The sequence below is a fragment of the Felis catus genome, chromosome D1 (assembly GCF_018350175.1).
Source record: "Felis catus isolate Fca126 chromosome D1, F.catus_Fca126_mat1.0, whole genome shotgun sequence".
NCBI classification, from domain to species: Eukaryota; Metazoa; Chordata; class Mammalia; order Carnivora; family Felidae; genus Felis; species Felis catus.
Window position 1 is genome coordinate 89,876,728 of NC_058377.1, and position 21,104 is coordinate 89,897,831.

Genomic DNA, 21,104 nt, shown 5'->3' on the forward strand with positions numbered 1-21,104 from the left:
GCAAGAGAGAAACTAAATTCTTTCACCCATGGAAACTGAGCTTTTGTTGAAGCAGTCTCAAATCCACTTCCCGCTACAGTGACTCCCCCTCCCAGAAGTTGAACGAGCCAAAGGAACGCCTGGAGCAGGAGCTGTCTCAGAGTTCCTGAAATCCTAAGCAGAGGCCCTCTCCGGATCCAGTGTTTATAACAATGATCCCAGTGCCCTCTGATATCCCAGGGCATCACTCAGTTCATTTATCATCCACTTGTTGGGACAGCATCGTATTTCATTGTGTGGCATATGTCTAAGGTCATATGGCTAGCGCAACATTGATGCCAATAGCCACGAAGGTCCCATTCATCAGTCAATGGGACCACTCCGTGGTTTACTGTGGATCTGTGAGGTGTGTTACCTGAGGAGTAGCTCATCTCCACTTACAGAAGAGGCATGAAAGCGTGTCGGACAAGAGCCCAGGGTTAATAGAAACTCTGATTCTCAGATTTACCTTTAAGAGCTCTTGACATTTCCTCAAATTAAGAATGGTTTTCTCTCCTTGGAGATTAGGGTCCTTTGGCACAAGCCAGGGAATACTATTAAGAAATCTTTCTTTTCCCTTTCTTAAAGTAGTTGTGAAAAGGACAATTAAGCCGCAGAAATGCGAGCACTAGAGAAAACAGGAAGTTGGACAAAAGGCGGCATCATGCAGGTCAGGGGAAGTGTAGTGGTTACTAGCATTTGGAAGTCAGCGGTTACGGGTTCAAAATAGTTCTTGTTCGTGTTCAACCACTGGAAAGCCTTCAAAATGCCAAGTAGTCAATGGTTTCCAGATGAAAGCGTTTTTCAAAAGTAATAAAAACTCTCTCACTTCTGATAACATCTCAGCTTACTGAGCGAAATAATGAAGGGCCTTTACACCACACTGGACTCACTTCCTGGAAATTCATAAATACCAGGCCACAGAGCGTGACAAGTAACTAGTAGACAAGATGGCCACTCGGTGTGTTTAGAGAACTGACTCGTGTGGAAAGACCCAAATGTCTGGTCCTCATGTCAATGTCTCTGGACTGAAAAATCACCAGAGATGGAGGCAAAGAGGCCCCAGGTGGAAGTGGTAAGGCAGGGCTGGAGAGGCAGAGAGCGGCAAGCGGCCACATTAAGGGGGAGGTTCGGCTGTGGAGAATCCACGTGTTCTTTTCCCAGAATCGAAGCAGGGATGGAGAGACTATGGCCTCTGAGTTGAAAGACCCAGATTTGAGTTCTAACCTGGCCCTGGACGTCGCAAGCTGGCTCCTGGGTGGACGCACAACTACCCAAGGAGCAGATGTTCCGCCGACTGCAGAGGGCAATGTGAGGAGGCAGGAAGATGTCTGGGGAGATGCGTCAAGTGCCACACATTTTGCTCACTGTTCTTTTGTTTGTAAGTGCAAGTCAGCGTAGGCAAAAAATGGCATCTTTTGCTTCAGATGGTGGACAGTTCTCAGTGCGGATCACGAACACCCCATTTCCCTTCCTCACCGGTGTATGGAAGGACTGAAGTCCTCTGTCCTCATGGGGTTGGCTTGTCGCTTCTGGGAGGGAGCTTCAAGAGTGCGCGATCTTGGGGCGCCTGGGTGGCGCAGTCGGTTAAGCGTCCGACTTCAGCCAGGTCATGATCTCGCGGTCCGTGAGTTCGAGCCCCGCGTCAGGCTCTGGGCTGATGGCTCAGAGCCTGGAGCCTGCTTCTGATTCTGTGTCTCCCTCTCTCTCTGCCCCTCCCCCGTTCATGCTCTGTCTCTCTCTGTCCCAAAAATAAATAAACGTTGAAAAAAAAAAAAAGAGTGCGCGATCTGCCATATCCCCTCATCCTACCTCAGTGACTGTGTGGGGACAAAGTTTCCACTGTCCTTAGTGACTGTGGTGAGGAGAACACTTACTCCCTGTCCCCCCACTCTTCATCGGCTGGGTCGCAAAAATAAACTTGTTAACTTAAAAGCCGCTGCAACCTTGGGAGTGTTTGTTACTGCTGCATAACCTCTCTGTGACTGCATTTTATCTTCCGTATTCTTGACGCTCTGGCATTTGGGGCCTTGATCCTGGAGACTCTCCCTCCCTGTGCTAATTCCTACCTCCCCAGAGAACAAGACTTTGATACAAAAATCAACCAATCCACAGCCACACCGCGAGGTCTTTTACCAAACTCTCCCACACCAAGCAATAGTCTCCCTGGCCCGAGTCACCCCAGGCCCAGGTACCGCACAAGTAGGGACCACTTCTGTAGTCCAGAGCCCGCCGGAATTGTTCAAACTAGCCAATCCCGAGCTGACTTGATGGACCTATTCTGCCTTGCCCATTCCTCCCCGTGAAAACCCCAATAAAGTCTCGGGCCATGCTGTCCCCTTGCGTCCCTGCCTCCTGACCATCTCCGGTCTTTCCCCAGGTGGCCCTGTGTGATGTGCCACGCCTCCTGATTCTAGAGATCGCGTGCATAAACTTCGTCCTTCGTGACAATAGTTTCCAATCTTACCAATCCCGATAAAAGGAAATCCTGGGTACATTTTAACACCAGGAGAGAGCAGGAGGAGGCTGGGAGTGGCATCAGGCACACCGGCTTCTCCGGTCCTCTTCCCAACCTCTGGGTTCTGCTTTGCTCTGGGCTGGCCTCTCCCCTTGCAGATGGGCTTTCTCTGTGTGGCAGAAGAAGGACCTTCCTGGCTTCACTACCAGCACCCAGAGGCGGGAGATGGTTTTTGCTGATTCCAGCAGAAAAAGCCAAAGAGAAAGCCTCAGGCTGGCCCAGTTCGAGTTATGTACAATCATGACACAGTCTGTGGGCCAAGCACATTGGTTAGGACTGAGCCACGCACTGCCCACTGTGGCCTGGTGGGTGGAAAGTGCTGGACAGCCGGAGGCACAGGCGGGGTGATAGGTCTAGCATTGCCCTTTTGTGGATGGAGTCTGGACATCCAAACCTCACCATGTTCTAAGGAAAGGACAGTTTACGGACTGCTACTCGTTACACAAAGTACTACTGGGAGATCAGACAAGCACGGAAGGAGGGAGCTTCCTTTGAGATCCACAGAAGCTAGGAGGTTTTTCTGAGATAGGATCAGACCAACTAGAAATACGGTATCCACAAACAATCCTCCCTATCAGTGGAAAACAAACCCTGTAAGTGAGCACATGAGGTGAAGGGTAGCAAACATTCATTGAATTTTCCGGTTATTGAATGCCCTCCATATGGAATGCACCCAGATGGTTCTGTTCAGGTCAACTTGACTAAAGGAACATCCAAATGCCCAGACACCTACGCCGCTTCAAGTGATTTTGTTATGGCTTCCCATGGGAGGTCCAGAGAACAGGGATTGGGAGGACTCTGTGAGTCACAGGGACCAAAAGGGAACCAGAGGGGTTGAATTCACAAGGCTGAATTCAACCTACGATCAGGGGCTTTCAATCTGGAAACAGTGGGCTGCCTTCTAGGGTCCATGAAGCCCTATCACTGACTGTAAAACATGGAATATTCATTTCCTACGAAAGGATTCACAGATTATCAGTGAATACAGCCGCCACGAAGTCAAGAACTGCCATTTTAAGACAAGTTTGCTCAGCTTCCGGGAAACAGCAAAGAGGAGCTGGGGATTTTTTTTCTTGACATTCCTAGTGTCTCAGCAGTGAGTTTTCTCATCTCTCCTTCAGTTCCAGCACTTTCCGAGTGGAGCCAAAGTCACAGACCTCCACCTCCCTTGCAGAGTCCCGTGTGGTAGACAGAAAGCGAGACGGATCTGGGCCCAGGTCCTAAGGAGGCCGCTTCCTGGCAGGCGACTGGACTTCACGGAGCGGATTTCCCCACTGGTGACATGTGCCGTCCATCAGCCCTGCCACAGCAGATGAAGCGATGGCAGCAGACAGCCGTCCACCTCCCTTTCCTTTAATAATCAGCGCTAACGTGACCGAGCCTTTCTTCACGAAAGCCCTGCAGAGTGGGTACTTTAGTATCCCCGTTTAGGTGGTCTGAGACCCGGAGGTCAAACACCTCGTCACTGAGGCAGAGCTGGCTTCCGACCCTGGCAGCCTGACGGGGCCCATCGTCTCTCCCCTGGGTTCCACCTGCCCCCACCCCGCATTCACACACTGCCCAGAAGCCGTCAAAACGGGCACTCGGCAGGCCGGGTGCTGCTGCCGTGGGGTGATGTGGATGGCGAGGCGGCAGCCTCACACAGGGGTCCCTGGGATGTGACAGGCACGTGCCAGGGATGGCTCAGCTCTAAGGGGCACATCCACGCTAGCTCTTAACGGGCAGGTACTGTCAACCTCGCTTTCCTTTGCTCTGTATGACAGACAAACCGGGAACGTGGGAGGGTCCCAAGCCTGGTTTCAGGTCACGCCATGCCCACGGGCTTAGCTGGGAATTGCAAAGTTGGGATCATCTTTACCAACATGAGGCAGCACTGGCCTGAGGCAACAACTTGGGCTGAGGACAGAAGCTTCGAGGAGCATGACTAGAGTCATGAAGTTTTCAGAACTGTTATTTATTTCCAGTCATTCCCACGTCTGTAGCCTGGAACGGCCAAGGAAGGGCCCTCTGGCTGTGCGAGGGAGGAGACGAGCAGCCATCTCAGACTCCCTACGCTGGAAGGAGGGCCGGCAGGGTTGAGGGGGCTCGGGAGGGCTCTGAGCGTAGGCCGGGGCGGAGCATACCGAGGTGGCCCCGCTCTGGGGACCCGGCCAGCTTCCCTGACGGAGGGGCGGAACTGCGGGTCACCGCCCTGTGTTCCAGGGCTGCCAACACGTGAGTCACACCTGCTGCTGGGAAGGAACTCGTTAGATGAGCTCCACAACGGGGCCCGGATTTTCCAAGCAGCCACACGCGAAGCTGCTGAGGCAGATGCCCCCTCACACGGCTCCGGCGGCGATTAAGTCTTCCGGCGACGGAGGCTTCTGCCTCGGAAAGAGGCGAAGATATTGAGTGAGGAGAACAGCGTGGGGGTGCGGCCGCTTCCTCCCAATCCAGCGGTGCCTTCTGGATGGCAGCCCCCTCCCCGACCCAACCGGACAGCCTGCCGTCGCAGCTGCTGCTACAGGGACGGCCGGGAGGCGCTCCGCCGCTGGCCGGCAGCTGGGACCCGGCAGTGGGGGCGACGGCTGGCTGGGGTCATTTGTTGGCCACGGCGGAAAGCTGGTCTCGGATGCGGCCCAGCCCGTCCAGCATAGTGTCCAGAGTTTCCTTACTCAGCTCCACGGTGACAGCTGAGACGGAGGGCTTGTCTCCACACAGACTAGGATCTTCCCGGATCTGCAAAGAGAACGTGGCCCAAAAGTCAGAGCCGCCCCTCTTCCCATCGCCCTGCAGGTGAGCCCTGGACCTGGGAGCCCTACCCGGCTTTCCTGAACCTCTGAGGACAGGCCCTTGGCTCAGAGCTACACAGCGTCCTAGTCCTGGAGTTCTTTAGCACATGGGATTCCCAGAGGCTCGGGAAAGTTTCCGTCCATAAGGGGTGCTGAGGGAGAGTATCAGAGAAGCCGAAGCTCTCTCACCCCTCGGACCCCCGACTCTGGGCCGTCGAGTGAGAAGGCGCTGGGGGGCCCACACTGCTGCTCTACGCAGAGGGAGCCAGGGTACATGGGACTCCACCGGGGTGCAGAATAAATATTACAGCTTCTAGTTAGGGTTATCTGTTTCTTTAACAACAAAAGAAAAGTCTACTAATATCTAAAGACTTAGTTGTTAGAGGCACCCCTACTTTTTCATTTTCTTACAGGTGTGATTTTCTGGGTGTGTGGTTAAGTGAACACAGCATCACTAAACAAACCCTAAAATGGACATGCGGTTTAAAAAGATTCCCGAAAGAACTGTAAAGTGAAGGTAACACCGAGGAGGCAAGAGTGTGCGAACAAGAAAATGAAGGGCTGACAGTTGTCCAACTGCTAACAGGAGCTCCCGCTCAGCCACGTTACAAACAGCAGCGGCCAAATCCACCGGACAGGCAGTTGCCCGAGAGGCACCAAAATTACCAAGAGGGCAGTCTGAAGTCTGATGGCGCGCGCCCCCGTGGAAGCTAAACTTTCCCGTCAGTGTGTTAGGTAAACTTCAGGGATCAGCAAACGGTTTTTAAAACTTGTGCTTTGTGTCTGTCTTACCACTTTAAAATGTCTACTTCTGGTCTATGTTTTATTATGTCTGTAATACGTTAATACAGTAGTATTATGTATACTTGACAAATAAAGACTCCCTCTGGGTGCTAAATTTTTTCCTACGGGGTTACAGGTCCCAGAGCTTGGGGACTGGCATTTTCGATGGCATGCGGGGTGTCAAGTCGCTACGGCCCCTTCGTTCCTTCTCACGAGCACGGCGGCAGACGTACCTTCATCTGGAGCAGGCAGGTGGGGACGGCCATGCGGCTGATGCTGTCAGACGAGGTTTTGATGTCCACTCTCCAGTCCAGGTCGACTAGGCGCGGCAGAGAGACTGTGAAGGAGACAGCCCGGCTCAGAGCTCACGCCCCTCGCCTTCCCAAGCCCTTACTCTGTGACAGCCAGCCCCGATGGCTGTGTCATGCTCCCGGGCCACAGAGCAAGTCTCTGAGGGAGGCAGAAGCCGGGGTTCAAGACCTCACAGGAAGTCACAGGCCTTCTTCCCTACTGCTCTGTGCTGCCTGTGCTTAGCACCGATTCATGGTGGGCGCCCGTCCAGGCTTCTGCCGGCACACACGACCCTCCAGATGTCGGCACAGAACAAGAGACAACACAAGGCAGGGAAGATGAGGTTGGGCCTGAGTCTTAGGAGATGTGTCGCTTCGACAACAGTGGAGAGAGCTCTGGTTTGAGAGGGAGAGTCGGTTTGAAGCTGGGTTCCACCACTTCTCTAACCTCTGAGCCTGTTTCCTTATCTGTAAAGTGGGGATAACCTTAGCCTAGCTCCCAGGGGTGGGGGTGGGGGTGGGGGTGGGGAGGACCAAATGAGTTAATGCTAGAGTTTGTCAACACTGTGACTGGCTAGTAAGTACAGTAACCATTTATGACATACCTCTTTTATTTCACTCTTTCTAACTAATTCAATTTCCATTACTGTTTTTTTCCTAATGGAAATATAATAGTTTTAAGTACTTCACTTTCTGCTTTGCATATTTCCTTTTTTTATATAAACAACATACCCTTATTATATGAAGTTCACAATCAGAAAAAAAATGAAAAAGTGATTACGAAAAAGAAAAGCACAACACACAGTTCACCGGGATTAGGTTAATGCACACTGAGTTCTGGTTACCAACTCCGGCCGCCTGGCAGATGTAGAGCCAGGGCCGGAAAGGAAGGGCAGGGCGGAAGGTGGGTTTCTTGGTACTCACTCTGATTTGCTTGGGCTTCAGTTCGCCAAGTGGAGCTGTTTAAGAGGGGAAGATGAGGAAAAAATAATGGAAGAGGGATGAGAACCGATAACGAGAGAGGCCCGTGGACCTGGACCTCTACCCCTTCCGGGGTCTTTAAGCCTGTAATCACTTCCTGACGGGAAAGGACCACAGAAATGTTTGCCGCCAAGAAGCAGTTTTCTGTCTGTTTTACACAACTCAGTGATGTGCAGGCCATAAGTGCTATTAGTTTTCATAGCTTAGAAGGGCATCTGGGTGGCTCAGTTGGTTAAGTTTTCATAGGTAGGGAAAAAGAAAAAAAGAAAAGGCTTATGCACGGCATTCGCCCTGCACTATGGTTCTCCGAGACAAAACAGGAAGGGTCAATCTGTTCTCCTGTACTGAGCACCCGCTCCACAAAGTAATGCATCTTCTGCAGACACACCCGAGCAGACCTGCCTAGTGCTACGGCCAAGAGCGCCACAGTGAGGTGCCAAGCACAGGCAAAATAAAACATGGTCACGTGTGAGGAAGTTTCTGAAAAAATAAAACCTTTGGCAACAGGCATTATCTGTTATTACAATTCCGTTCAAGCCTACTGCTAACCAGCAGCTAATTGGTTCTGCTTAAATTGTATGTATCCAAAGGATTTTCCCAGAAAATATTTAGATAATTCACAAAAGAAACAAAAATGACTGATTAAACATATGAAAAAGAGGGGCGCCTGGGTGGCTCAGTCGGTTAAGCGTCTGACTTTGGCTCAGGTCATGATCTCGCGGTTCATGAGTTTGAGCCCCACATTGGGCTCTGTGCTGACAGCTCGGAGCCTGGAGCTTGCTTCGGATTCTGTGTCTCCCCCTCTCTCTCTGCCGTTCCCCTGCTCGCCCTCTCTCCTGTGCTCTCTGTCTCTCAAAAATAAAAAAACGTTAAAAAATAATTTAAAAAAACACATGAAAAAGACATTTGACATCACTAGTATCAAAGACACATAAACTGAAATGAGGTGCATTTGCCATCTGTAAACTGGGGGAAAACGTGAAACAAATTCCCTCCGTGCTGATGAAGGTGTGGGGACGGGGCTCTTGTGTCCTGCTGGTGGAACACAGTTGGCGCAACCTTTCTAATGGCCAACTTGAGAATATAAAGCAAAGCCTCACTCTGGCCTTTAACCAATAAGGAAATGATTAAGCATGTGAGCAAAACTTCCACAGTAAAAATTTTCACTGAAGTGAAAGCTGCCATTAGCCTAAACATCCAACACTAGGGAATTTCTTAACTAAATTATACACAATTTCTCCACATGAAGAATACATTTAGTCATTAAAAATGACACTGAAGATAAATATTGCCCTGAAATATGATTATAAAAGCATTACAAGGAATTCTCAAGAAACGAGCACTTACATGTGTTCCAGGATGATTTTCGTCAGCAGGTTTTTGAGGTTTTGGTGGAAATTTTCAGGAAAGAGAGCCAGGATCGCCTCGGCAGAGGACAGGTCACGGAACACGGCCAGCCTGGTGAGGCGGTGCAGAGCCTGGAGCAGCTGCGGGACAGTGTGGTGACGGGGTGGGTGGGGGCGGGCCTGTGCTCCCCAAGGGCCTGCGACTCGCTGCCACAGTCACCTGAACGGTCCCATGGGTCCTGACGCCCATGGGCCTTGGCCCACCCCTACGTCCACCTGCTGATCTAGAAGACAGGTGTAGCTGCCTGACCTAGGAACCTGTCAACATGCCAGAAACTTCTGCTTGGGAACAAAGGTTAATAAGCAGCCCTCTTTCCTTGTGCACAGAATCTGACCTTCAGTTCACTTTCCAGCCTGTTCCCTGGTAACGCGAGAGAAGTGAAAAGTTAGCTGTGTTACTAGGCGACACTGCCTCAGGTCACTGCCTGGGGTCACTGCCTCGGGACCAGGAGGTCCGCATGAACTCCCGGAGCTCGGCTTCCGGCTGCACACTGCCTGCCCCAACCTGAAGCTGGGCGTACTGAATCGTTACGAGATACTGGCTCCCGAGGGGGCTGGCCTTTCAATCCAGGGTGCCCTTGTTCCTAGGCTGTCACTGAGGAGGGCAAAGAGAACAAATGGATCAGGTGGCTGTGCTGACTGCCCAGGGGTGCCTGACGCTGCCCCGCTAGGCTGCCGTGTTCCACTCTGTCCTTCCAACCAACTGGGCAGCCCAATGTGGCCTGCGGTCGTCTGGGAGCCTAACAGTGCTTAGCTGAAAGCAAGAATCCGGAGGGAACTAGGGCTTTTTCGGATGCCGCGGGAGGACCTGCAGCCGCAGAGGCACAACCGAGAGGTGCGGGGGCATTAGCCCTCCACTGATGAGGGTGCAAGTTAGTGGATCGATGCCCTCCAGGGTGGCAATTCAGGGCTGTGTTCCCCAGGGTTTCTTACAGGATCCCCTGATTGAGCGCTGTCACCCACAGCAGTAACCAGACATCAACGCAACCCTTCGCGGCTTTGCTCTCCTTCCCTGCTGGGTTTTCCCCACTCCCTCCCTCCTCCGTGCTTTCCAGACTCACTTCCCCAGGGAATTACGTGCAGCCAACTCTTCGCCTCAGGGTCTACTTTTGGGGAACCCAAACCAAGTCCAGCTCGCTTCTATAATCTGGCTTCTGCCTTTTACTGTTCTATCACTGACTTCAATGAACAGAGCTCTGGGTTAAAAATAGCAACAATAATAATAACAACAACAACAGAAGCAACAACATAGGTCTGTTTGGATGAACTCCTGTTTTAGAAACCTATCTGCCCTAAAAAGAGAAGGCTGTGAGCACTGCATGAACTCACTCTTCCTCTTGGCCACCCGCTGAGGTCAGGTGGGGGTCCAGGAGCATGTCCCCTGACTCATACTCAGGCCTTGGAGCCTCTGCCCAGTGATCCCGAAGAAGTCTGTCAAAGCTATCTGGCTGACAATCTAACAGCAGAGGCAGGTTACAGGGAAAGAAAATCACAGAAAGGCTGGCTTTGGTCCACACTGTCTAGGGAACAGGTCTAAAAAGGAAATGGCCGGGCCCTCTGATTCTAGGTATAATTCTCCCATCCAGGCCTCATTTAGCATAAGGAAGTGAAGGTTCAAAGACCTTCCTAAGTTCACTAGCATTAAAAAAAAAAAAAAAAAAAAGAAATCTATTTTAAGTTTGTTATAATGTCAACAGACATTTCAGGGGAAATATTTCCTTAGATGTGGCAATGACTGGGACGTTAAGAAAGAGCCTAATGAGCTGAGAAGCCAGTGGCCAAAGGTCATTTCTGACCATCCTTACCTGCTCTGCTTCCTCCTGGGTCACAGACAAGCTGGAACATGTCATATCCAAGAGTTTTTTTGAGCCAACGGCTGAACTGGAAAAGCTCTCTTGGCACAGCTGTCTGACAACATCTTTTGAGGAGGCCTATGAATTAAATCACCAATTCAGACTCCGAACATACATGTTTTAGAGCATAATACTGTCCCAGTCATGGTGTGATACCTTTGAGACTCAAGATTTAAAGGTCCTTAGGACACTTCCATCTCTGGAAAGATGAAACAGATGTACTTTTCCTTAATTTTTCCTTAGAAGCGTAAAGAAACCCATTGGGCACAATTAAAACCACATACAGAAAACAAACGCAAAATAACTCCGACAGCGGGGGTGGGGAGGCAGGGGGAGAGGGGAGGATCGGGACCTGCTGCGGACTTCATGACCAAGAAATGACATGGTGGTGAGTTTACTGGATTCTCTTTTTGTTTGTAAACTGCAGACTTTGACCTGAAGAACAGGGCAACCCACAATGCCAACAGGTACACAAAAACAAAACCAAAAACTCCAACAAATACTTGCTCTCTCTGGCCAAAAAAGTTCAGCAAGATAGAAAACTTTTAAGTGATAACAGCTCTACTGCAGCTGAACACCAGAGAAAAAACAATAGCCCCACTCTCGCCTATGTCAGCAAAGGCTGAGTGGGGAATGCAGACTTCCACCCTCTGCTGCTGCAATGCGGTGTCCCAACGCCCCCACCGGGGTGGTGTCAGAGAAGGCCAAGTAGGGAGCTGGGACCTTCATCCACACTGAATGACAGCAAGTCCCACCACCCCATGGTATTAATAGTCACCACATGGGGCCAGGACTCCCACCCCTGCCCCGTGGTCACAAGGAACCCCCACTTTTGGGTGTCAGTAGGAGCCAAGTGCAGAACCTGGAGTTTTATCTCCTTCTGGTAGTGATGAGGCGGAAATCCTTTCCCCCTACCCAAGCAGTGTCAGAGAAAGCCAGCTACAACAGAAGATTTAAATAAGATCCAGAATCTTAGAGTATAATACAAGAATGCCCAGCTTTCAACTGAAAACCATTCATCATGCCAAGAGCCAGAAAGATCAATGCAAAAAGATAATCATTAGATTGTCCACATCAAGATAAGAGATGTTAAAATTATCTGACAAAGATTTCAAAGCAGCCATGATAAAAATGCTTCAACAAGTACTTACAAACACACTTGAAACAAATTAAAAAGCCAGAAAGTCCCAGAAAAGAGGGAAGATACAAATAAGAACAAAATGGAAATTTTAGAACTGAGAAAATACAATAACCAAAACTAAAAGTTTGGTAGATGGGCTCAGTACCAGAAAGGGACAGAGGAAAGAATCAGTAAACTGGAAGACAGAACACTCAACATTACCCAATCTGCACACAGAAAACAGACCGAAAATAATAACAGAGCCTCAGGGGTCTATGGGACTATACCAAAAAAATCTAACGTTATGTCACTGGAGTCTTAGAAGGGGAAGATAAAAGAGGGCAAGGCTGAAAAAGTACTTCAAGAAATAATGGCTTAAAACTTTCCAAGTAGGGGTGCCTGGGTGGCTCAGTCGGTTAAGTGTCCGACTTTGGCTCAGGTCATGATCTCACGGTTGGTGGGTTCGAGCCCCGCGTCAGGCTTTGTGCTGACAGCTCGGAGACTGGAGCCTGCTTCGGATTCTACGTCTCCCTCTTGCTCTGCTCCTACCCCAACTCATGCTCTGTTTCTGTCTCAAAAATAAACAAACATAAAAAAAAAATTAAAAAAAAAAACTTTCCAAGTTTAGTTACAGACATAACTGTATACATTCAAGAACCGAAGCAAATTCTCAAGAGGATAAATCCAAAGAAACCTATACCAAGATGTATGTCCAGCAAAACTAAAGGCAAGGAAAAAAAAAATCTTGAAACCAGTGAGAGGGAAACAATATCTTATCTATATGGGATAATGAGAATAATAGCAGATTTCAAATCAGAAACCATGGAAGCAGGAAGGCAGTGGCACACTATTTTTCACAATATTTACAGATATTGGAAGAAAAACTATCAACCTGGAATCCTACACCAGCAAAAAATATCCTTCAGAAAATGAAGAGGAAATCAAGACATTCTCAGATAAAGGAAAACTAAGAAAATTTGTCACAAGACAAAAGAAGTTCTCTTAACAGAAAGGAAACAATAAAAGGAACCTGAGAACATCAGGAAGAAAGAACACAACAAACAAAAATAAGGGTAAACACAATAGACTTTCCTTGTCTTGAATTTCTAAATTCTGTTTGAAGGATGAAGCAAAACTTATACCACTGTCCAATGTGGCTCTAAATGTATGCAGAGGGAATAACTTAAAGGCAATTATATTATAAACAAGGGAAGGGACTTGAAGGAAGATAGGGTCTCCACACTTCATCTCTAACTGGTAACATGAGGACACTGATAGATTGTGATTTATGTATATAAATGTAACGAGAGGAACCACTAAAAAGATTAGAAAGAGAAATATATTTTAAAATGTTATAGATAAGAGGGAATGCCAAAAATGTGTTCAAATAGCCACAGGAAAGCAGGAAAATAGTAAAAAGAAACCAAAGAACATAAAAGAGCAGATAAAGAAACACAAAAAATTAAATGGCAGACTTAAATTCTAACATTTGATGATTATATGAGCTGTAAATGATAAATTAAATATGAGCTACAAATATGACTCAATTAAATGCTGTCTATTAGAAATGCTCTTCAAATATGATAGAGACAGATTAAAAGCATGGGAAAAGATATATCATGCAAATATTAATGAAATAAAATCAAGACTGGCTACATTAATATCAGACAAAGTAGACTTCACAGCAAAGAAAATTACCAGAGACAGAAAGGGACATTATATAATGATAAAAGGTTTCCATCTCCTAAGAAAATATCCTAAATATGTATGCACCCAGGAAGAGAGCTAGAAAACACAAGAAGAAACAGCAGATAGAACGGACAGGAGGGATAGACAGATCCACAAATGCAGTTGGAGACTTCAACAACTGTCTTTCAACAACTGATAGAACTAGACAGATATTCAACAAAGACATAGAACATTTCAGCAACACCATCAATCAATCTAATCAACATGTATGGAACACTACCCAGCAACAGAATATACATTCTTTTCAAGTGCCCACTGAACATATACCAAGACACATCATATTCTGAGCCATAAAACAGACCTCGACAAATGTGAAAGAACTGAAATCGTATAGAGTGTGTTCTTGGTGACCACAATGGAATCAAAGTAGAAATCACTAACAAAAAGATGTCAAGAAAATATCCAAACAGTTGGAAACTTAATCTACAGATCAGAAAGGAGCACAAGGGAGATTTTAAAAATTACACTAAATGCGTAAAAACGAGAAACAAAACCAAAATTTGGGGGACACAGTCACGACAGTGTTAAGAGCGAAATTTACAGCATTAAATGCATATATTAGCAAAGAGGAAAGTTCTCAAATCAATAATCTAAATTCCCACCTCAAGAACAAAGAAAAAGAAAAGCACAATAACCCCAAAGGAAGAAGGAAGGAAACAACAAAGAGCAGAAACCAATGAAATTGAAAACAGAAAAAAAAAAAAAAAAAAGGAGAGAAATCAATGAAACAAAGAAGTAGGTCTTTGAAAATATCAATAAAGTTGGCAAACTTTTAGCAAGCCTGACAAAGTTAAACAGAGAAGAGACCTAAATTACCACATTCAGGAATGAAGCAGGACGTAGCACTACAGATTCTGAAGATTTCAAAAGGAAAATAAAAGAATAACTGCAAACAACTCTATACATACAAATTTGGCAGCTTAGATAAAGTGGATAAATTCCTCAAAAAACACAAACTACCACAATTCCCCCAATATGAAACAGATAATTTGGATAGCCCTATAATGATTAAGGAAACTGAATTCATAATTTAAAACTCCCCAAGAAGAATCTCCAGGCCCAGATGGTTTCGCTGGAGAATTCCTTTTTTTTTTTTTTTTTTTTTACATATTTTTTTAATGTTTATTTTATTTTTGAGAGAGAGAGAGAGAGAGAGAGAACGAGCGAGAGAGCACAGGGGCAGGGCAGAGAGAGGGAGACCGAGAATCCCAAGCAGGCTCTGTGCTGACAGCAGAGAACCCGATGCAGGGCCTGAACCCATGAACCTGAGATCTTAACCTGACCCGAAGTCGGACGTTTAACTGACTGAGCCACCCTGCCGTCGCTTGCTGGAGAACTCTAACAAATGTTTAAAAAGAATTAACTAATTCTACACAATCTTTTCTAGGAAACAAAAAAGGATACCATATTAACCAGCTCAAGAAGAAAATCACATGATATTAATCAATGCAGAAAAGGCAGCTGACAAAATTCAACACCCATTCTTTTTTTTTTTTAAGTCTTATTTTGTTTTGAGAGAGAGAGAGAGAGAGAGAGAGAGAGCGCGCGTGCGCACAGCAGGGGAGGGGCAGGGAGAGAGGGAGAGAGAGAATCTCAAGCAGACTCCATGCTCAGTGCAGAGCCCGATGTGGGGCTCAAACCCACAAACTGCAAGATCATGACCTGAGCCAGAACCAAGAGTCAGTCACTTAACTGACTGAGCCACCCAGGTGCTCCTCAACATCCATTCCTGATGAAAACTCTCATAAAATTAGAAATAGAGAGGACTTTCCATAACTTGATATACAGCATCTACAAAAAACCGAGAGATAGCATTATACTTAATGGTGAAAATCTAAAGTCAGGAACAAGCCAAGGATGTCTGCTGTTACCACTCATTTTCAACACAGTGCTGAAAATTCTAGCCACTGAAATAAGTTAAGAAAAAGAAATAAAAGATCAGAAACGTAGAAACAAAGTTGTCCCTATTTGCAGATAACAGGACTGTCTACACAGAAAGTCCCAAGGAGTGTACAAAAAAACCTACTAGAATCAGTGAGTTCAGCATGTTTGCAAATAGGAGATACGCATAAAAAAATCAGCTGTATTTCTACATGCTAGCAATGAACATGTAAACACTGGAATTAAAACTACAATATCAGCGGGGCGCCTGGGTGGCTTGGTCGGTTGGGCTTCCGACTTCAGCTCAGGTCATGATCTCACGGTCTGTGAGTTAGAGCCCCGCGTCGGGCTCTGTGGTGACAGCTCGGAGCCTGGGGCCCGTTTCGTATTCTGTGTCTCCCTCTCTCTCTGCCCCTCCCCTGCTCATGCTCTGTCTCTCTCTGTCAAAAATAAATAAACATTAAAAAAACAAACAAAAAAAAAACAAAAAAACCCCAAAAAACTACAATATCAGGAGCACCTGGCTGGCTCAGTCGGAAGAGCATGCAACTCTTGATCTTGGGGATTGTGAGTTCGAGCCCCACACTGAGTGCTGAGATTACTAAAAACAAAATAAATAAACTTAAAAAAATAAATAAATAGAAATAAAAATACACATCATTTGCAACTGCTCAAAAAAAGGAAAATACTTGGTGTAAATCTAGCTAAACATGTACAGGACTTGTATGCTAAAAATTACCCAACACAGATTAAAGAAATCAAAGATCTAAATAAGTGGGGAGCTATACTATAGATTGGAAGATTCAACACACTAAAGATGTCAATTCTCCCCTAACTGATATACAGGTTTAACACAATTCTTACGAAAATCTCAGCAGGTTTTTAAAAATATAGACAAAATCATTCTAATATCTATACAGGAAGGCAAAGAAACTACAATAGCTAAAACAATTTTGATAAAGAATGAAGTAGGACAAATCAGCCAATCTGATTTTGAGACTTATTACATAGCCACAGTAATCAAGACCATGTGGTATCATCAGAGGAATAAACAAATAGATAAATGAAACAAAACAGAGAATTCTGAAATAAATTACACAAATTTACCCAACTGATTCTTTTTTTTTTTTTAAGTTTATTTTTATTTTGAGAGTGATAGAGAGAAAGCAGGGGAGGGACACAGAGAAAGGGAGACAGAATCCCAATAGGCTCTGCACTGTCAGTGCAGAACCCAACGTAGAGCTCGAACCCCTGAACAGTGAGATCATGACCTGAGCTGAAATCAAGAATTGGATGTTCAACGGACTGAACCAACCAGGTGCCCCCCAACTGATTGTTGCCAAAGTAGCAAAAGCAAGTAAATATAGGAAGGGCAGCATTTTCAACAAGTGTACCAGAACAACTGGCCATTCACAGGCAATAAATAAATAAGTAAATCTCAAACTGTCTTACACATGTTATGCAAAATTAACTCAGCGTGGATTATGTACTTAAATGGAAAACGCAAAACTATAAAACTTTTAGAAAAAAGAGGAGAAACTTTGGAGACCTATGGCTTGGCAAAGAGTTCTTAGCCATGACACCAAAAGCACAGTTGGTAAAAGGGAAAATTGTTGACAAATTGTACTTCACCAAAATTAAAACTTTTGCTCTGTGAAAGCTCCTGTTATGGGCTGAATGGTGTCTCCCTAAAATTCGTATGTCAAAGTCCCAAATCCCAGTACCGCAAAATGTGATCTCATTTAGAAACAGAATTGTTGTAGATGTAATTAGTTAAGATGAACTCATTAGTTAAGATGAAAACCCTAATCCAACAGGACCCGAGTCCTTATTTTAAAAAGGGAAATGTAGACACAGAGATGCAAAAAGGGAGAACACTCTATGAAGATGAGTGCAGAGATTTACAAGCTAAGGTATATGGAATGTTGCCAGAAACTAGGAACTAGGCATGAAACAAATTGGTCCCCACAGCCCTCAGAAGTAACCAATCTGGCCAACACCTGGCCTCCAGAACTGTGAGACAATGAACTCCTGTTGTTTAACCGAAATCTGTGGTACTTTGTTATGGCAAACCTAACAAGTTAATACACCCCTATGAAGAGGATGAAAAGATAGCTACAGACTAGGAGGAAATATTTGCAAACCACGTATCTGACAAAGAACCAGTATCTAAAATGCATAATCTCGAAACTCAAAAGTAAAAAAGCAAACAATGCAATTAGGATATGGGCAAAAGACATAAAGAGATCTGTCACTGAAGAAGATATACAGATGGTAAATAAGCATGTGAAAAGATGTCCAGTATCACTAATCATAAAAAATAAGCAAATTAAAACCACGAGATGGCGCCTGGGTGGTCCAGTTGGTTAAGCGACTGACTCTCGATTTTGGCTCACGTCATGATCTTATGACCATGAGACTGAGCCACGCAATGGGCTCGGCAGGTGTGCAGCCTGCTTGGGATTCTCTCTCTCCCTCTCTCTCGCTTGTGTATGCGCACGCGTGTGCTCTCCCTCTCAAAATAAATAAAGAAACATAAAAAAAACTCACAATGAGATACAAATACACACCCATCAGAATGGCTCAAATAACATGCAGTGATGACAACGAATGCTGCCAGGATGGGGAGAAACAGGATCCCTGATCTGTTGCTGGTGAGAATGCAAAGTGGTACAGCCCCTCTGGAGCACAGTTTGGCAGTTCCTTAAAGAATAAAAAAAACAAAAAAACCCCAACGAACCATGCAGCTACCAAATGGCCCAGCAACTGTATTCCTGGGCATCTATTTCAGACAAATAAAGACTTGTTTTCATATAAAAACCTGTACACCAATGTTTATAGCAGCTTTATTTGTAGTACCAAAAAATCGAAAACAATCTAAACGTCGTATCATGGAATACTCCTCACCGATAAAAAGAAAAGAACTATTGCTACAACGTGGATGAATCTCTAGAGAAAAGGGCTAAGTGAAAAAGCCAATTGCAAAATGTTATGTATTAAATGATTCCATTTATGTAACGTGCGAAATGACAAAATTATAGAAAGGAAGAATGCCAGAGGGCAAGGAGAAGGCAAGGGCAGAGGGGAAGTGGATATGGCTATAAAAGGGCAACATGAAGGATCCTGTGATGATGGCAGTGTTCTGCATCTTGCCTGTATCAAAGTCAATATCTTGGTTGTGATATCATACTACAGTTTTGCAAGATGTTACTGATGGGGGAACTGGGTAAAGGGTAAATGGGATCTTTCCGTACTGCCTTTTACAACTACATGTAAATCTATAATTACCTCAAAATAAAAATTCAAAGTGATTTTTTAAAAAAGAAAATACATAGAATAACAGGAATGAAAATGGATTAACTATTGCTACATATCGGCAAGAAAAAACAGCCTGGAACAGAAAAACCAAATGCTGTATTATTCCTTTCATGTGAAGCTCAAACATGGGCAATATTAAATTGATTTGAAAAGTAAGGACAGTGGCTACCACTGGGTTGGTGAGGGTAGCAATTATGGAACAACGGAGAGATTTGTGCAGTACTGGTAATGTTTTGTTTTTGACCAAAGTGATGGTTACATAGGTCTGATTAATCCCTGACAAGTGCACTTTTCTGTGTGTTACACATTAATGATAATTTTTTAAAGTTTATTAAAGAAAAAAAAGTCCACACAGATGAATACGTAACGGGTGGTCAGAACAGCCACAATGAGGGTTGAAAGGTCCAAGGTGGAAGCTGAGAGCCATAGGTTTCCAACCCTAGCTTTGTTACTTCATTCGTTAATTCATATAACAGCGATGTATTGAACACATGCTGTGTGCCAGGAGTTGAGGATACTTGTTGGGGATACATTTGTGAATAACATAGAGCAGATGCTTTTAGGGAAGGAAAATACAAATGAGCACTGAAGAGACTGTTAAGACAAAAGAGGGACCACTGCATGGACCAATCAATGACGATGCTGTGCCATGAACTGCTTAGTATTAACTCAGCCTTCTTCATCTGGAGTTAAAAAAAAAAAAAAGAAAGAAAGAAAAAAATCCCGATTGGATCTTACATTCTGTAAGAAAGGCAGAAAAGTGTCTACAAGGGAAGATAAGGCCGCCCCTTCTTCCACAGGCGAAGTCAGAGTTAAACAAGTAATTCCAATCCATCATTTCATTTGGTTTTAAGTAGCCTCACAATCTTTCAAATAATCCTCCGGGGAGTGTTTTGGCCCTTACGCCGGTCAAAGGAACTACAGAAAACCCACGATTCAGGAAAACAGAACGCACGCTTCGCTCAGGGGGCTGTGCGGACGCAGAGGAGAGAGATTTCCCAACTACAGAGCGAAGGAGGGCTGCGGGCTGAAATGGGGAACTCGTAGCGAGGGTCTAGCACTTACCACCTCAATACACCAATCCCGAAAGCCAGCCCCAGAGACTCTTAGTAGGGGGCATTTGTACAGCGCCTGCACGTCCGTTATCTGATTTGTCTCCCCACCATCCAGTCGGGGCGGCATTAATTTCGTGCTCACTTCCAAAAAACCTCGGAAAGGCGCAACTGCGGGGTCACCCAAAGAGGTAGTGGCAGAGTCGCGGCTCCAAATCCGGGTTCCTTTAGTCTTCCCTCTCCTTCCCAAGTCCCGGGGACAAAGACCCGCCTCGCGCTGTCCCCACCCCTCCAGTTTACCTTCAGCAGGCTCTGGAGCGCGGCGAAGTTCTCCACCGTCAACGCGGCCATCTTCCCCGAGTCACCTGACGGTGACACGCGGAGAAGCTCGTCACGTGGCCCCGAGGCCGCCGCAGAGCATGCCGGGGGCTGTAGTCCCTCAGGTGGTGGCGGCTGCCGCGGTGGTGGCGCTACGGGATGGGGAGGGGCCAATAGGATGCGACCACTGGATGGCTCCGCCTGGGGACCCTAGGACAGTGGAGTTTGGAGGGCGCAGGCGCGGGATGATTTTCCCTCGTGGACATTTGCCTGGCTTGGCTACTTACCAGGTCAGGGAAAACTGATTTTCCCTGACCCCTCTGGGTGGGCTGGCTGCTTTGGGGGATGCACTTGCAGGTGGTATTCACACCCATGTGTAGTCCCCTCCCACACTGTACCAGGATTGGTCTGTGCGGTCAATATCAGGTGGCAGAAGTGATGGGATGTCACTTCTAAGATTATTTATAGAAGACTGTAGCTTTTGGGTACTCTTCTGTCTACTTTTTCTTGACTCTCTTGCTCTGGGGAAAGTAAGCTGTCATGCTGGGAGCGGTCCTCTGGAGAGGTCCATGTGGCCAAGAACTGAAGCCTCTGGCCGGTAGCCAGCAAGAAACTACAGCCTGCCAACAACTTCATTACTGAGTTTAGAAGCAGCTTCAGTAGCCTCGGTGGAGCTTGAGACGACAGCAGTCTTGGCCAACATTTTGACTACAACCTCATGGGAGATTCAGAACCAGAACTACCCAGCTAAGCCACTCCTGGATTTCTGGTCTTCAAGAACTGTATGATTATAAATGTTTGTTGTTTTAAACCACTAAGTTTGGTAATCTGTTACATAGTTATACATAATAACTAACACATGGAGGCAACGAAGCATAGTGGCTTTAGAATTCCATCTAAGTCTGAATCCCAACTCTGCATGTTATTAACTGCACCTTGAGCAAATTCTGGAACTTCTGTGAGCCTCGGTTTCCACATCTCTTAAATGATGTTGATCACACATACCTCAGAAAGCAGAGCTGACTGATAGGTGTTGCCCCATGGAG

At 46.2% G+C, this 21,104-nt stretch overlaps 1 protein-coding gene across 2 annotated transcripts; it reads right to left on the reverse strand.

The window, feature by feature from the left end:
* Positions 1–4,469: 4,469 nt before the first annotated feature.
* Positions 4,470–20,169, reverse strand: COMMD9 (COMM domain containing 9). 2 transcript variants are annotated; one of them, XM_003993167.5, is made up of 6 exons: positions 20,041–20,169; positions 10,573–10,698; positions 8,709–8,848; positions 7,305–7,339; positions 6,324–6,427; positions 4,470–5,254 (listed from the first exon to the last, which is right to left on the reverse strand). In XM_003993167.5, the coding sequence occupies exons 1-6, from the start codon at positions 20,089–20,091 to the stop codon at positions 5,114–5,116; spliced, it is 597 nt and encodes a 198-aa protein (XP_003993216.1). In that variant the 5' UTR covers positions 20,092–20,169; the 3' UTR covers positions 4,470–5,113. The 2 variants fall into 2 exon arrangements, with proteins under 2 accessions (XP_003993216.1, XP_006937257.2); XM_006937195.5 differs by lacking the exon at positions 20,041–20,169 and adding an exon at positions 19,754–19,990.
* Between the last annotated feature and the right edge of the window lie 935 nt (positions 20,170–21,104).

Excerpts from the sequence above, each read along its gene's own strand:
- COMMD9 (XM_006937195.5), bottom strand. The coding sequence starts at position 19,870 with ATGCCGCCCCGACTGGATGGTGGGGAGACAAATCAGATAACGGACGTG. Across the intron at positions 10,699-19,753 it reads GGGATTGGTGTATTGAGGTG|GCCTCCTCAAAAGATGTTGT; the intron begins GTAAGTGCTAGA and ends TTTAATTCATAG. Across the intron at positions 5,255-6,323 it reads CCTGCCTGCTCCAGATGAAG|ATCCGGGAAGATCCTAGTCT; the intron begins GTACGTCTGCCG and ends TTCTCTTTGCAG.